Source organism: Dasypus novemcinctus, chromosome 3 (assembly GCF_030445035.2).
Source record: "Dasypus novemcinctus isolate mDasNov1 chromosome 3, mDasNov1.1.hap2, whole genome shotgun sequence".
NCBI lineage: Eukaryota > Metazoa > Chordata > Mammalia > Cingulata > Dasypodidae > Dasypus > Dasypus novemcinctus.
The window spans coordinates 163165810-163184176 of NC_080675.1; the positions used below are offsets into that span (position 1 = coordinate 163165810).

Genomic DNA, 18367 nt, shown 5'->3' on the forward strand with positions numbered 1-18367 from the left:
TAATAGGCTCATGCTGTTGCCCCATGGCTGTCCTGTCGTTCTCTCCCTCAGTGAAAGACAGGACCATCTATATATATCTGGATACCTTAAATCTGAGTCATCCTGGACACTACCTTCTCCCTCACACTACAGTCAGGCAATTATTAAGTTAGGTTTACTTTATCTCCTAATCATCTCCCAATTTCACCACCCTTCCCCAACTTCACTCCCACTACTTAAAAGTCCAAGCTACCATTATTTTATCAAGAGTACTTGAGTAGACCTATAACTTCTCCAAAAACTCATAATTGCTAACTACCCATTGCGGCCAGAAGAATATTTTGTAAGCTTAAATCTGAGGATACCATGACATTTATTGAAAGTATCTGTTTAATATCTAGTTCAACCAAGGGAATATAGTGTGTTTGGTTATAGCATCAGTAGCTACTTAGCACATAGCAAGTGTCCAGCATATGTTTTTTAAATGATAAATGACAAGAAAAGGAAGCATGAGGTCATTTAACTGCCTGCAGATAAGTATATTTTCCTCTGGCATGTGGGTAAGAAGTTCTCCAAATACAAGACATCATTTAACTTAAGAGTTTATATTGACATGGCCAGAGCTTATAAATAATATCACACCAAATAAACTTTCCACTTAATGCAAAAATTACTTTACAGAAGAGTCGACTAATCTGTCCAGCTGAGCCCTCTGTTCTGGCCACAACACTAGGAGGGCAGAGAAAGAAAAACTGTCTCTAACCCAATTAGTTAAACATGCATTTCCTGAGCACCTATTAAGTGCTTGGGAGGATGGGTTAGCGGAGGACAATAGGAATCAAGGCCTCTGGTAACTATGACCTATGGCAGACCACGGAAAAGGCCAGAAGGATACATAAGATGAGGTGGTACAAAAGAGGAAGTGGAATCTCCTCTAGCTAGGGACCAAGATAGCCTATTTGGGGCAGGGGACTTTTGAACGTTTTGAAGAATGGGTAGAAATTATTCAAAGAGAAATTGGGGAGAGTTATTTCACATGAGGAGAATAGTCTGAATGAGCATTAAACTGCATAATGCCACTGGCACCATCCCCATGGGCTTGTGAGAGGTTATGAGGTCTCAACGTAGGTGGTGGCAACTGGAACAGAAGAGGACAAGATAACGAGACACACAGGCCCTACAGGATTCTATGGGTTGGGAGATGGGTAGAAAAGCATAAGGGAAATAAAAAGCTATCTGAGACAGTTCAAGCCCAGACACCAGTACTATAAGCTAAATAAGGAAGTTAGAATTATGACTGCTTAGAATAGGAATCGTGATGACATGGGGAGACAGACAGTGCTGAGTTTCTGACCTAGCCGGGTGAAGATGTCTGCAAAACATCCGAGCAGGGCTGGAAATGGGTGTATGAGGTTTGAGAAGAGAACCAGGAAAGCTGGGCAAGATTTCAACATTCCTACTAAATAATCTTTACTGATCATATAGGGAGCTCATAATCCATAAACTTTATCTACAGCATTCTGGAATGTTTCATAAAAAATTCTGACTAGTGTATAAATCTTAACATTTCACTTACATCTCATTCATTTTTTTACGTCCAATGTCTACTTAATTAATGAACAATTGTTTTCCAAATACAGTTGATTAAAGGTTGATTCGGTCCTGCTCTTTTATCTCAGTTGTTGTCTGTATCCCAAACTTAGTGCTGAGAATGCCAGTCAAGCTACAGAGGAAATAAGTCTAACTAATGGGGCAAATTATTTCATTTTGAAATTCTATAGTAAAAGAACAACAATAAAGTACTGGTTCTACTTTTGTATAAATACAGGGTTATTTTGCTGCTGAAAGTTTTCATTCAAATGACTGATCAGATCTCACATGTCTGCTTAAAAATGTCTGACTTAGGTCGTTACAAAATGACAGACTATGATAAACTAGATGATAGCTGGGGGTGAGACAATGAGGCATTGTTTACACAGAAGATTGAGTAACTGGTTTAACAAAAGAGGTTCTTGGGTATCTATTGTATGTACAACTAAGAGATTTACTGGAGCTTTTATAATTTCTGCCAGGCTCTTTTTCCAACCAGCTTCATTAACTTGAAGTAAATCAAATCATGCAGAAATCTGGCTCAGCCAGAAAGCAACCCAGGGAGATACAATATGAAGAAAAACAGACGCGGGATGATAAGGTTTAGAATCTTTGGCATTTTTCATAAACATTTTGTTTGAAGATTATTAAATTACAACCAAGAGGGAAAAAAATATTAAATCAGGTCTTTTTCCTCAACTTTTCTTTTACTATACATATAATACAAAACTGCACATACAAAGTATGTGACAATGAAATAGTCTTTAAAACTTAAATATCATTTGAAGAGAAAGATAGTTGCATACATTTTATATATGGACAAAACTAGGATTCTTGTCTTGCAGGGAGTGCTAAGCAATGACAGATTCTGCAGAAACCCAATACTAGCAAAGGGGACTTTTGCAGGGTTACCTTTCTAGGAGTAGGGTTCTGAGATAAATTTTTATTGTGTATAGCTTCTTTTTGCCCATAAGAGGAATGAAGGAGAAATGTGGACAAAGTATTTTACTTCCCAATACATCTGGGCAAATGAAGTGATGGTAGTCAGGAAAGCAGCTACTCTGGCTGCTCCCTTGCTCCTCAGCTTTTATCTTTCTAAAGAGTCTCAGAATTCATTACTTCAGTCTCTTTTTCTCTCTGAAATAATACTCTGGATAAGTTATTTTGGAAATAAGAAAAAGTTAAAGGCAGAGGAAACAGATAGCGACCCTGAAGCCTCCTTTTTCAGAGGAGTGAGCCCTTTAGACCTTTGGGGACATCCATTGTGCACAAGGGACCCGTGAATCAGAACGGCGTCCAGCACGGAGGGTGCACTGAAATTTTACTTATCTGTCCCAAGTTAGCATAGCTGGAACATTCCTAACAATTTGGACTAATAAAGGTAATTATAAAAATTAAAAAAAAAACTTTCTAAAATATGCGTCCTTGGAAGAGCTGATGGGTATCAAAAACTTAACGATGAATTAAACCATACTTCAATGAACAATCATCAGAAAGGAGCGTGGGGGTGGGGATGGAGAGAACCGAATCTTAACACGAATCTGTTGGAGGTGTGAAAAGCAGTGCAGAGTCCCTCCCGATCCCAGTGGTCTGCTTCTTCACGAGGAGGGGGTTCAAACCCCACGGCGGCCCGGCGTTAGCGCCTATTTCAGAAGGGACATCAGCCTGTCACAGGCTCTGGATTGTTTCCTCTCGCTGGGCTGACCCTCGGTGCACCCCAGACCCCCGTGCATGTGGGTGTGCGCACACGCGTGTGCGCCGCCGTGCAGCGAGGATGGAGGGAGAGAGGAGCGAGAGGGCTTCGCACTGCACGCATTTCAGAATCACACGCGGGACCACTGAGAGAGCCGTAATATTGGTCTAATCAACCAAACGCGGAAGCGGGCGCCGGCTTCCAGAGCCGGGGCGCGGGCTAGAGAGCGCTGCGCTTCTTTCGGAGGGGGCTCTGGCTGTTGCAGAGTTTCAGCTCGGCATACTGCACCTGTGAAAACAAACAGACGGGGCGCGGGCGGTCAGGTAACCCTAGCCCACCACAGTGTGTGTTAATGGCTCCCCAAGGACAAACCGAGGCAAAGGAAGGAAGGTTCAAAGGTAATGAATCATTTTCTAAACACAGGAACATGGAGGGATTAATTGCAGGAAGGATTTGAGAAGTCATGCATCATTTCTTGAAAGCAAAATATTAAAAGCAGATTTTTTTTTTTTTTTCTAATGAGATGCGTGGGTTTCTACCTGCTCTCGGCACTGCGGGATGGTTTTCCTCTCGCGTGTGCCAGTGTTCAACCCAGAGGCGGCCTAATAACTGCCTCTTGGGAATGTTTATCTTAGTATATGATACAACAGCGTACGAAGAATTATTCATTAAATATCTAAAATCTTGGGGGAAAAAATCCCAGCAAATTCTGTATGTTTATTTTGCCTGAAAGGGAAAAAATGTTGAAATTGATACTGGGCCCCAGACTTATATAGATTTTTCTTAAAAATGAATTTCATTTACAATGTAATGGCTGAAACATCTGTGATAAATGTAAGCATCCTGGGAGTCCCCAGTGGCGAATTGTCTATTGTGTTATTAGAAAGTGCTCTTGGCAGTGCGAGGAGGGGAGGATCTTACTAAGATACTATACATCTACCTCGAGTGCTCTTTTATTGTACCTTCTCTGTATCCGTGCCAATTTCGATTGGATGACGGCTGGAGGGCCGGTGCCTGGACCATGCACAAGCAATCTGTGGGGGGGCCTGATGGGAATTTTCCTTCTTTAAGGACACAGGCATGAACTCATACTGCGATCTAAGGATCTAAGTGATGGTACGGTGCAAACTCACTGCTTTGGCGTGCGGGCTTTGGTAGGCTGACTGTGAAGTGCCTTATTTTTCACATTTGCACCAAGCTCCCCAAGGACATTAAATCCCATCACATAAGGTGAGCTACACTTTGTCAAGAGAAAATAAATGAAACAAGCACCCTTTCCTCGTAGTATTTTATGAAGGTCCCCTAGGGTAGCAGGGGATAACCCACCTGTCAATTTTCAATGCAATACAAACAGGGGTCAGGTTATCTCATATATATAAAGGGAGATATACATACATGTATGTATATATTTATCATCTAAGACAAATGTAAAGAGGAAATTCCTATTTATAAAATATGTACTTAGCTAATGATATCATAAACTGAAGGTTAAAAATATAGTGTCGTGGAGTCTGTTTTAATCTCTATAAATTGGTGGGGACTTGAAAAGAAGGGGAAAGCAACCATAGGACATTTCAGCCTCACATCTCTGCAATCCATCCAGAGATGCAGGGAGCCGATTATGCTATTGTTGCCCCAAGATGAAAATCAATACTTGATGTGGAATTTTCTCAGATAATACAGAACCATGTCTTTGGCCATTTTGATGATATTTCCATCTACCTATTCTGTGATCTCTACTCCCCCTTAGAGAGACCGTAGCCTGTTGTCTTTCCTCTGGGTATACAGCAGCCTGATCTGTGGGGGCTAAGGGACTTTCCAGTACTATTGTTGTCGTTAATCTCTGGGTATCCCCAGAAATGGGACACTGCTGTACTAAGTGACCATTACCTGGGAATAATACTTTTGACTGACCTCAAATTATTTCATGCCCCCTCTGGCTTTCTTTGTATGCGAGTAATGGGGCTTTGCTCTCAGCATTCCTAAATCTTCAGAGGGAAGAGGCTAGAAGGGGGGCCTAGGAGATCATCGGGGCAAACAAGACTCAACAGAATAATCCTCTTTTCCCCTCCTTCCCCTAAAATGCCTGTCATCCAGAAAAGGAAGAAAATAAGCGGCAGCTCCCCCACCTCCAGCTTTGGGTACCTCTCTCCCCCACTCACTGAGCCCATCTTACCCTCTTTAGGGAGGCAAGCAATCAAAAACGTGGCAGACATCTCTGCTCTGTGGCCACGCAGTATGAGTTCCAGACCATTCTTAAGTAGCTCTTTTTTTCAGGATAATTTTCCCCAATCATCTCATGCTTCGGACAAAGGTTTTTCTCACCACCTCCCTGCCAGTCAGAGCTCTTGAAGGATTTTCTGATTCAATATCTCAATTGCTCACACAGCATAGCCTCATCCTCCCCCAGCTCTGGGGCAGGCGAGGCTTCGGTGCCGGGACCCCTGTTGGTTGTGGTCACGCTGTACATACCTTTTGAACATCAGATGGTACCCTGGAGAGGAAGTCTAGCAGCTCATTATTGTCGATGGAATAGGGATTTCGAAGCTTCTTAGTAAATTTATTTATGCCTGAAAAATAGAAGCACCAGGGGCACTTCTGTTTTATTCATTCGTTCATTTGTTCATTCATTCATTCATTTCTCTTCAAAACTTGTCTGACTTGTGTGTGTGGAAGGATGATTCACAAGTAAAAATTAGTGTGAAAACAATTACTAGACCTCAAGTCATGCACATGTTGCTGTCATGTGGAATCATTCACAAATGCATTTCCTTGAAGGAAGGAAAGGGGTGTTGGCGAAGAGGGGCTCTGCCTTCTTGAGCTGTGAAAATCCTATTACAATCCCAGCAGCAGGGCGGCAGGAACACAGGCTAAAACTGTGGTGCTCATTGGCCTTTTTGGAATACGCTGATTAACAGCATCCTCTGCTATGAAAACAAATGTCCCAGATGGGAAAAGGCCTTCATTAGCTCAAACAAGTCCCTGCTTGGAGGCTTCCGACCAAACACAGCAGTGGGAGGTGGAGGGAGTTGTTTTTTTGTTGTTAAAAAGAAACTGCAGAAATCTACCACCACCACCACCACCACCACCACCACCACCCCCTTCCAACTCATTTTCACAGGTTTCTCTCCTCTCACTGCAGAACAGAACTTGACATGTTGACTGTACTTTGATGCTGCAGGAAACTGTGAAAAGTTATTATTGGAAAATTATCTTACTATGGTTGCTAACTTGATTTATGGACTGCAACACTGGCGCGGGGGTTTGTCTGGGCAATGGAGGACATGCTAATTTGGGATGGGGACGAGGATAATTAGAAGGCATGTTAACGTTTAAGATGTCAACATGCTGCAGAGTTTCCCACTTAGGTGACTGCACTCTGGGCTCAGGGACATGTCCAACCACGCTCTGCCCACCATGTTCTCTTTTCAAGGGAACTCCACTCAACCACCTTTTGTGTTCTGCTCTGCTGCTTGGCCTGTATCCAGAGCTTTTGTGGTCTTTTCTTTCCTTCTTTTTTATTTACCAAATGTCAACCCTTTTCTCGTGTTGAGTTTTAGAAGCAGAAAGACTGGGCGGCCTTCTGAAGCTGTGCCACAGGGTGCTTGTTTAACAAGGACCATTTCAGTCCCAATGATGCTGAATGAATTCATAGCGTAGGTGTTCGCTGAATGGCTCCTACTCGGAAGTCAAGGTAACATTTAACAGTTCCACAGTCGGGAATGCATGAAAGCGTTGGTGTTTTTCTTCTCTCATTAAATATTATTTTGTCTCATCTAAGGACGGTGCTTCCTACATGGTATTATACTGACATAATGTGGACCTCCAGCCATTTATTTGGAGGGTCAGATTTACACCTGCTTTGCACATGGGCCCAGTCAATGTCCTTGAGAAAATGGTCCTTGATGACTGGGCTGGAGAAGGCTCCTTGCAAATGATTTCCCCCTTTCCTAAAGTCCAAACTGCACTATTCCTTTCTTCCCTCTTCCCCCACAGCAAGCTTCATGTTTCTAGCTCAAATTTCCCCCAGAATTCCTTTCAACTAAAATACTCTCACTGTGTTATTCTAAAGACATTTAATTGTAGCATGGGCTTTCTGGCAAAAGAAAACAGACAAGGCAAAATGATGAAGGCAGACAAAGACGTATTGAGAAAAGATATATCTTCTATTGTTAATTATATATAGTGTGTGCATCTGGAGTCTTTACAATGAACAGCAAGGCAGGGATAATATCACAACCGATCAAAACACTGCATTCTTAGTCACTGAGAAGATTATAAACCTGCAGAGTAGCTCAAATGCACCAATAAGGGCAGAAAGTCTACAATATGCTGAGACTATGTTTGAAAAACTTAGAACAAAAATTATAAGGAACTCAGATTGCATGCTTGAAAAGCACACCTTATTTTTTAAACTGTCACCAACTCAAACATTTCAGTTATTCCACAATGTCATCTACTGTGTGAGGCCAAATATCAGGTGGAGATCATACACTTCTAGGTCATCTCAAAGGGACAGTGGGCAAGGAGGAAAGAACACGGATTATGGGCAGGACTACCTGAGTTCCAGTACTGGCTTCTTCATGTATTAGCTATGTGATCAGACAAATCACTTAACCTCTGTGAACTTCATGCTGCTTATATTAAAATTGGAATGAAAAAGAACTGTGCTACATAGTTTCTTGGGTCACTGGAAGAGTCACATTGGATAGAAAAGGCAAGATATTATTGTACTTCATCAACAATGTGGAATCATCATTATAGCTTATGTTAATAAGCTAAAAGACAAAGCAGGGGTGATGGGAAGGGGTCTTTCTACTATTGGACAAGTGATCATACACCTAAATTTGGAAGTTATGGCTTTATTCAGCACCATGCTATACATACCTTTACATTATTTAATCTAACAATATACACAAACTGAAAGTCTATTGGCAGTGGAAATTGATTTTTTTTTTAGCTAAATAGAAAACAAGTTGCATCTAAATACTAAGGGATAACATATGGGGAAGAAACTATCATTTAATTGTCCCAGATCATAGAGTGATTAGATCAGTGTGGGTGGAAAGAGTGCCTAGTGAGAAACATGACCTGCAGGGGCAGGAGAAAGGGAAAAATCACATGGCTGCTTTGCACATATGTCCATATGAGAATAACCACTCGAAATAAAATTATAACGCTATTTCTTCAAATATTTATGTGAGCAACTGCCATGTAGCCCCACATGCAATACATTGGAAGGGCAGAAGCAGAGGATTCTTTCATTCATTTTTTCATTTACCAAACATGAGTGCTTTTCATATAAAAGATACTGTGCCATCAAATGGGATACAAAGTTAAATAAGTCACGGTACCTTCTTGCAAGAAGCTCAAAAATCTAACTTTGGGGGTTCATATTTACACTGGAAAAATAGAAGTGGCTTAGATCAGAACTAACTAATCATTTTTAATGAAAACACATATGATGTGGAAATACATATATCATAATATTGACTAAAATCCAACAGATAATTTTTTCTAAAGGAAATTTCATTTCTCTCTTAAAGCTACTTTTCACTTAACTTGAAAAAAATTTAGGTCTCACATGGAGAGGTGGCAGGCCCAACAAAATCTTATAAAAGTCGATTATAGGTATTAAACCTACAGACTCACTTACTCATAAAATATTTTTCCAGTATTCATTAAAGATCTACATGTAGCTACACTAATATGAAGAGAGAAAAAATTACCTTAACCTACAAACTTACAATGAATTTGGTGAGTCAAGGAATATTTCACATGACTATTATGAATAAGGCTATTTTTATGTGCTTATGTCAAATATTCCTGACACTAAAAATCACTTTTACAAAAATAATCAAGTATATATAACATGGAAATAAAGCACAGACAGTTAAATAATTTTTCTCCAAAGGATGAAAAACATTTAACGATAATTTTAGGATCATATTCACCTTTTAGAACTCAATGAAGATGAGTTAATTACTTCAGAAAATAAATATTCTTCTGGTCCTTAATAAAGATAAAGGGAACACTAGAAATTTAAGACATATGAAATGATCTCCTTCTGCAAGAGAAAGTTTCTACAGAGGATACAGTTATATAAGAAATGTGCAAAAGAATGCCTTGGTCCATAATGGCTAATAACTAACTTGTCTTAGAAAAGAATGTCTTAATAGAATTGTAAAACATAGTCCTTGATGGTATGGCAAGTATTATATGATGAAAGGAAGCAATAGATCATGTATGACTGTCAAGGCTTTTGACTACATTATCTATGGTAAACTTATCAATAAATAGGAAACCCTGTCTGGAAGGTAAAGCCAAAGAACCAGACATAGATATAAAGCTTAAAGGGTTATTGTTGACCAGGAGAGCATAAAACTTCATGATGTTAAATAATTTCACCCACAAGTTGAATAAGTAGAGGAATGTCTCTTTAAGTAGATGCAAAAAGTTGATATGGAAAGTTGCCTAGATCTTGGGGGATAAATTCAGAAATCAGAGTGATGTAGGTAAATAGGAGGAAGGTTTAGAATTCCACAATTGGTGATCAAAGGAGGAAATGCAGTACAGTCTACTTTTTTGAGGAAAAGATGCATGAAAGAACATCAAGTGTGTACTGGAATGGTAAAGAAATCATGGGATAACAGTGTTTAACAAGCTGACCGTATCAATGTCCACCTACTTAAAAATGAACAAGACACTAGTTGAATGATTGTAATTTCGAATCATGTTAAAACCGTTGTCTGATTCTGACCTGAACATCTAAGTTGTAAATGCAATCAGTAAATGGATTTGGAAACTAATATGTATGGAAAAAAAATGGAAAAGGAATGACAATACTCAGTCTACACAAATAACATTCAGCATTAAGATATTTGAGGAACTACTTCTGCAGGAGAGGTCTTCTTATCTGTGGGTCCTGAGGAGCTCTACCCTCTCTCCTAAGGCTCAAATATGAACCAATATGCAAGAGTTGCTGCAAAAAATTAAAAACAAACAAAGAAAAATCAGACAAACAAAAAACAAGCAAGAAGAAGATCTTCTCTAAAAGGCTACCAAGTATTAAAAGAGATTTCTGAAATGGGTCAGAATATCCTTTTCTTTTCTTGGGCTTGCTGTAAAGGAGAGAGGCTTCCTTATATGGGATTTCCCCCTCCTGGACAAAATAGAAAATGAATGGAATATGTTTTCTCAAAATCACTCCCCTTCGTAACTTTCATGAGTTGCAGTTTTACTTTCCCATTTCTGAATGCCCAGGTTTGACTTTCCTTGTCACCAGGTTCCACCTTTGTGGACTCTCCTTGAAAAGATCTACATTTAATAGTTTTAAAAAGATTGCAGCCTATTCCACAGCATTTGCAGACTCTGTTTAAATTGTCCATCTTTGTGACATCACTGAAGATCTTAATTCTCAAGATCCCTCAATGTGATGATGGTTGAGAAGTCAGCAGTAGTTAAAGGAGCTAAATAATAGAAGTCCAGGATGGATAATCTTATAGAGAAAGTTTGACTGCTTCTCCCACAAATAAGTTACTACAATGCACTCTTCTTACATCACCCCAGAGCCCACCCAGACACAGGCACAAATATTCACAAAGCTGTTTGTATTTTGTCCATTTGCTAGCTTGAGTATTAAATCAAGTCATGAATCTTATTTCAAGTTTTCCATTTTAGTTTCTATTTTTCGAAGCAATTAAACTCAAGGCAGGCAGCTCATTTCCCTTGCTAAATAATAGCTTCCTCTCCTTTCAGGCACTGGACAGGGAGTCACAGAGTGCCCTTTCTCCCTTTCCCCCCACTGCTCCTGGATTCAAGTTATTTTATTTTTTTTCCTAAAGGACAGATGAAGTGTCAGGAGCAACCTGACAGCAACCAGATCTACTTTTACATAATATAAAGGGCAAGATGCAGGTGTTTGCTCATGGTTTGAACACCCATGTTTCCTGAAAGTTACTGGGCCACAGCAATATATTATTCAAGGATATTTATGATTGTGAAGGCCCAAAGGGAAATAGCATGCCCAATCACATTTTTATCTGATCACAATTAAGTAAGAAGCATATAAATATCTATGAGTTCATGCAACTGGCCTTTTCAGGGAGGTCTTGGAAGTTTTTGTTCCCAAAATGCTTTTCTTAATCTCATATTAATTGCCAACATGAACATATTTAAAGTTTATAGTCACATTTGAAAAATTGAATTTCTTACCTGGAATCGGTTGCTAACAAAAGGATGATGCCAAACTTACCCCAGATTAAAACGATGTACCGCAGTGGGATGAAATACAAAGTGATGGTGGCTATAGCCAGTATCAAACAGGCCAGGGATGAAAGGAATGGGACCGTCCAGTTAAACGTGCTGTAGACAAACAAGCATAGAGATATCATTTCCTCTAATGCTTAGGAGCTGCCCTAATATTCATCCTGCCATGTTTATTTCATGCTATACAAATTTAAAAAAGGCCCACTGGGAACATGTCTTTAAAAAACCTGGAGATAAAAGCATGCCAAACTGATTGGACACTGGAAAACCATAAAAACATTTTTGATGAGACAGCTGCAAGATCAATCGCTATGTAAGTTATCAGAATGTTGGTGACATTGCCTTCCCAGTACCAACAGTTCCTAAGAAAAGACTTTGCCAGGATGGCTCTGTACATGGAGAACCTCAAAACTAAGGGTTGGTAGGGTCACTTCCAAGTCAACATTTCTCAGTTAATGTACGGTGGCTAATAAATGTTCAGAAAAGAGAAGATATTATTACAGTGCTCCAGTGCATTAGTGTTTTCTAATTACTTATACTTAGAATTGCCAGATTTCTTTACTCCAGAATGCTAACAATGCCCTGAAATGGATAGGGATAGTTCACAGCATTTGGTTATAAACCAACAAGAGCTAAAGTAGATGATTTTACCACAGATTATTTTCACTGAGCCCTGACACCTTTCAATGGATCTAGCAACTGCTCTGAGTTGACTGAAAATGTAGATCTCAAACATGGGATGTGGAATTGAATGTATTGGAAAAAGAATTCAGTCTTAGAAAAAGCTCTGCTACTCGAATACTCTGATTAGGGCGGGGGCACAAGTGCTTAAAGTAGGTCTTCCTGTCTTCATTTTTGCTTAAAGAAATGTCTGTTGACTCTGCTTTGTGCTGGGTATAAAAAGATATATAAAATATATATTTATATATCTGTTGACTTCTTGTTTGTGTTGTTTTTGCTTTTGTGGGGTTGTTGGGCTATTTTGGGAGGAACAGCACATAACAGTTATTAGACACTTAATATGTGGAAGACATTGTCCTTACATTTTTCATACTTTTAGACTATAATGTCTCACAATAATTCTGCCAAGTATTATCCCCACTTTACAGAGGAGCAAACTGAGGCTGAGATTGTCTAATTTGTGTTGATATTTATAATTCCATCAATAGTATAAGAGAACTCTTGTTGCTTCATCCTCTTGTCAAGACTGAGTATAATGAATAGTTTTAATCATCGCCCATTGAGAGACACAATTATGTATATATATAAATTTTTACCACTTTATGTTACAAGCAGATTTGGACACTCTTTTATATGCTTTCTGGTCATTTAAATTTGTTTCTCAGTGATTTCCAGTTTATTTTCTTACCCAGAGGCCAGTATTTAGGAAAGTGTATATATACTTATTGGTCACTTAAATTTGTTTCTCAGTGATTTCCAATTTATTTTCTTATCCAGAGACTAGTATTTAGGAAAGTGCATAAGAAAATTAATTTATAGTCAGTACTGTTTTAACTATTTTAACATGCCAACTTTGTGATATTCTGAATTTCTACATATATGCAGGCTCATTCCTGAATTCTCTTTTCTATAGTCGAGCTTTTCTGAGGATGATTTTGTATTATGTATGAAAATGTTATATATTCTACAATAGCTCCAACTAGGTCATTGTAAGAAATTTATCTTTTAGATATTATTGTGTAAGGGGACAAAGACATACACGAATGCCTACTGCAGTATGGCTTGGAATAGTTAAAAAAGGAAATAACCCAATTATCATCAATAGGAAAATATCTAAATAATTTACACTATGCAATACTATATAGCTGTTACAAAAAATGAGAATATGTAAAGAACAGCCATACAAATTAGCCCCTCCCTCCCAAACAGAAAATATTAGAGTGGAGAACTAAATGGCATAAATAGATGAAGGGATATAGAATGATAAATATATGTCATAATTATTAAAAATATTCATACAGGTACAAACCCCACACATAAAGATTTTTATTCTGAAGCTCATTTCAGTATTTTGTGATCACAGAGCAATTAGGCTAGAAATCAGGAATAAAGATAAATAGAAAATCTTCATCTATTTGTAAATTAAGCGACACATTTCTTAGCCAGGGAATCAAAATGGAAATCAGAAAATTCTTTTTTACTAAAATTTAAATGATGAAAATATCATATGTCCCAAATTTTAGTACAGAGCTAAAGCTGTAGTTAGAGGAAATTGCATAGTTTTAAATGATTCTGATGGAAATGAATAAAGGTTGAAAATAGGTGATCTAAGTGTTCACCTCAAAGAGTCAGAAAAGGAGTAGTAAATTAATGTCAAAAAAGTAGAAGATGACAGTAATAATCTCAAGGGAATAATCACACCAATAACTTTTCCAGGGGACTGATAAAGAGGGAACATGCCACCTTATTTTATGAGTCTAGAATAACTTTGCCTCAATAAGGATACTTCAAGAATAGAAAAGTATTGGTCAATCTCACTTGAGATCACTGTGCAATTATTCTAGGTAAAAAAAAGTTAATAAAATCCAATAATGCATGAAAGGATTATATAATATCATAAAGTTGTATTTATTCCAGGAATGTAAGTTTGGTTTAACAACTGAAAATAAATCAAAGGAAATCACTACAAATACAAAATAAAGATGAAAAAAATATATCTCAATGAAGGTAGAAAAATATGCTTGACAATATTCAACTCTCATTCATGATTAAAACTCTTAGCAAACTAAGAATAAAAGGGAACTTCCTTAATTTGACAAAGCACATTTACAAACATCTTTGGTAAACTTCTTTCTTATAGATAAAATATTGAAAGTTTTCCCTGGGAGATCATGAATGAGAAACAAATGCCCACACCAACACCAATGCTATTCAACATTGTATTGGAGCTACTAGCTAGTATAATAAGACAAGAAAACAAAGTAAAAGGTATAAGGACTGGAAAATAAGGAAGACAAAATTATGACTAGATGATATGTTTATGTACTAGAAAATCCAAGATACTCTTCATATAAATAAGGATAACTAAGTTTCCCAAGAGTATATACAAAGACCTATATGAAAATTACTTGTTGTTCCAAATGTAAGTAACAAACAGAAAATGAAATCTGGAAAAAGATACCACTTAAAGAAGTACGAAGCATATAAAAGAAATAAATCTCACAAAAGATATGCCAAATTGTATACAGAAAGCTCTAAAGTAATAAGGAGATAAATTAAAGAAGACCTAAATAATCTGAGGAATATACTACATGCTATATGACCACAAACTTTATCAGGATATTAATTCTTTCCCAACTAATGCAATCCCAAAGAAGACCACAATAGGTGTTATATGTGGGGTGGGGGGGGGAAGGGATGGTATCTTTTTGTCCGATGCTAGAAGGGGAGGTGGGACCAGATTCACTGACACAGAGAGTCTTTTAGATTTGCCCACCCAATAGCCAAGTTAGTTGGCTCATGTATTATTTCAACAGCAAGCCACAATTTTGTTAAAATGCTCAAACAATAAGGGCATTCACTAGGTTTGTTGTTTAAGGCACAGAGAAAAATTTCAAGGCAATTTATCAAAAATAGTATTCATAATAGTTATTATTTTTAAGTGATTACTTTGTGCCAATAACTGGTCTAACCCTTTTTTATTTAATTCTCCCCAAAAACTGTATCACGTAGGAATTATTATTAATTTGCCTAAGATCACTCCTAAGTGACAGGACTGCAATTTGAACCCAGGAATTGGCTCAAGTGAGCCCACACTCACTGCCTCTACAGTAGGCACTTTAGGTAATAAAAGAATATGATATAGTGATATTCCTAACATTCAAAAACTTACTAGACCTTTTACCCTGTATCATGGTACACCAGTAGTACTGGTAATTCCACAGACCATATATGGTTAAAGAACTGTGGAAAATCAAAACTTTCTCATAAGTAATCAAACAATTTGTAAAATACTTGTCATTTTCATAGACTTCTTTGGTGTTCCTGACTTGAAAGCTCTCTAAAATCATACAATGGAAATTCCTAATTGGCAGTTTTGAGACAAAGATGTCAAGACTCTCAATTAATGATAAAATTCAATGAAAAAACTTCATTCATTCAACCCTTGTGGACTCACTAACATGTAGTGAGAATATCATTTCAAGACCTCAGAACACTTAGAAAAATGACTGCAACTACATTCTGTTAAGGCAAGTTGCAAGCCCATTCTCCAATTCCTCCCACAAATGGCTGCATCACCAGATTGACCTCTTTGGGGTCATTATTTTCTTTGTTTCCCAGGCCTGGGCATATAAAGTCCTCTGATTCCTCTTTACATGGGAACAAAAACAACTAGTCATAAAATCCTGTAGATTCTTCCTTTTTAAGGTCACCCAGATGAGGTTTTCTTTCATATTTGCATGGATTTCAAACTAGCTTGTAAACTCCCTCCAAATAGCTGGGGTCTGGTCCACTCTTTAGTCTTTTTGCTTTCATTCTTTCTCTCTTTTACATGTCACTCTCTGAGAAAACAGGACTATAGCAATCCATTATTCCCCTTGGCCTCACCCTGATTCAAACTGCACTTAACTTATTTTTCCAACTTTATTGCTTAGTATTTCTTAACATCATTTCCTAGCTAGGGAAGTTTTACTTCCCATGCATGTTCATTATAAAACTTACTTTGGAACATTTGCAGGGATGGCATCCCTGACCTACCAGGTCTTTTGAATCTCCTCTGCTCTGTGGATACTTCTCTACCCATCCAAGAACACAAGGGTTGGAGTCACCAGTCAACCCTTATATGTTACTGTGATAGAACATATAATATATAAACCACTCTTTTGGCCCATCCTGCCTGCTGCCCCATATCATATAAATGCTACATATTGAAAAATATGTTTTAGGCTGATATATATATGTACATTTGAAATTTGTGTAATGTTAGAGAGGACAGATTAGGAATATTAGCAAGCACAGTTCAGTTCATATAAATGCAGTCCTAGTGGAGCTCTCCTAGCCAGTACCAGGGAAGCCTTGCACTCTGAAAGTTTTATTTAAGTCTATTTATTTTGCTAGTTGCCAAAAGTTGTGTAAAACTTTTCCTGGTCTTTAGCACCGAATTACAATGGGATTCCAACAGAGTTACACATGACATCTCACTTGAATACCCAGCAGGAACTTTAAGGTCACTGTAATAATGAATGGCCAAAGAATTAATAGGCATTGAGCCTTATGAGCCTTCCTGTGAGGCAGCTGGGCAGAACAGTACTCTGTTCATGGGCTGAAAACACGTCTCGCACACGAACACCACAGCTGTGCGGGGCACAGCCACCCCTCAAGTGCACTTGTGGAGTTGGGGGCCTGTTTAAATCATACTGCCCTCTCCCCTCATCAGACGCATTTCCTCTACCATTATCAACTGCACAACAGCCACATTTGTCTACTGAAGGCGTTCAAGTGTGGAGACAGTAGTAACAAACAACAGGCCTTACTTCCTCGGTCTTGCCCCCTTTCTCACATCCTCTCTCCTCACTGCTGCCAATACACTGCCTCACTCATTTCTTTTCAATGACTTTTTCATCCATCATCTGTCTCTACTTACCTCTCCTGCCTCACTTCTAGGCTTTGCCACACCCTATCCTCTACCCCCTATAGTAAAGACATACCAAATTCCTTGTGTCTTGGGGCTTTGAGTCTTAAAAGGGTTGCCACCTCCTAAGCCATCACTCATCAAGTAGCTGCCCAGCTTTCTTTTCCTAACCTCAGAGATGTTGATAAGTTGTTGCTTCTTCAGAATTGCCCTCTGTATGTCTGCTTCTTACCTACATCCTGCATCTTCTCTACTTCAACTAGCACCAATCTACTGAATTCTAGTAAGTTGGTACCAACTTTTCTCCCTCCCTTTACTAGGATGTATAAAGGCTTAGAATGGTACCCGGCTGGCACATGACATTAGTTCTTGTTGCTGTTATCTTTTTTATTATTGATATATTTCTCATTGTTAGACCAGGTCAATGCTTGACATTCAATAACATAATTGAATGAAAGAAGAATTTCAATGCTTTCATCATCATTTCACTGTTCTCTACTTTTGCTTATACTCTCATTAAACATTTTGGAGGGTAAGTTCAGGAATCACTTGTCAATTTACATGAAATTTGTCAATTTACATGAAACCTAGGGGGAAAAAGATGGGCATCAATATGTGAGTAAATATTCTACTGCTCTTTAACTTCTTTTATCAGGCACTGATATAAGGAATAACAATGTGTAAATCCAATTAAAATGGACAAAATGGTTTAAAGGTGGTTTCCAAAGTTTTTAAAAACAAAATAAACATTTACCATGCTAATAATAAATGGGAATTCAAGGATATTTCATTTGTAATGCAACTGAAGGATAAGATTAGTATCCACGAGGAAAATTCAGTATTAACTCTTTATATTTCCTGATATTAATCCTGATCTACTGAATTCCCTATACTTTGATGAGCAAAACATCCATTTGATTTTTACCATTAATTTTCATCTTTTCTTTACTCATGCAGTTCTTAAAGAAATTCTTACACTAAGGGCTATAATGACACATGATCAGAACGATAAGAAAAAGCATTAACTAATCTTTAGGAGGTACCTTATGGCTGAAACACCGTGGATTTAAAGAGGAAAAAAGGGGAAGTGGACTTGGTCCAATGGATAGGGCATCCGCCTACCACATGGGAGGTCCGCGGTTCAAATCCCGGGCCTCCTTGACTCGTGTGCAGCTGGCCCACGAGCAGTGCTGATGCGTGCAAGGAGTGCCCTGCCACGCAGGGGTGTTCCCACGTAGGCGAGC

The 18367-nt window shown here is 38.3% G+C and overlaps 1 protein-coding gene across 5 annotated transcripts in view; it reads right to left on the bottom strand.

Moving 5' to 3' along the window:
* Nucleotides 1-2166: 2166 nt before the first annotated feature.
* The window catches only part of MCTP2 (multiple C2 and transmembrane domain containing 2), a 258051-nt gene continuing 241850 nt past the window's right edge, over nucleotides 2167-18367 (bottom strand). For all 5 annotated transcript variants that reach the window (XM_071214337.1, XM_058294644.2, XM_071214338.1 and 2 more), the window contains 3 exons: nucleotides 11517-11626; nucleotides 5735-5832; nucleotides 2167-3550 (listed from right to left, as the gene is read on the bottom strand). In XM_071214337.1, the coding sequence (XP_071070438.1) occupies nucleotides 3482-3550; nucleotides 5735-5832; nucleotides 11517-11626 (277 nt within the window). In that variant the 3' untranslated portion in view covers nucleotides 2167-3481. The remainder of the gene's footprint in view (nucleotides 3551-5734; nucleotides 5833-11516; nucleotides 11627-18367) is intronic.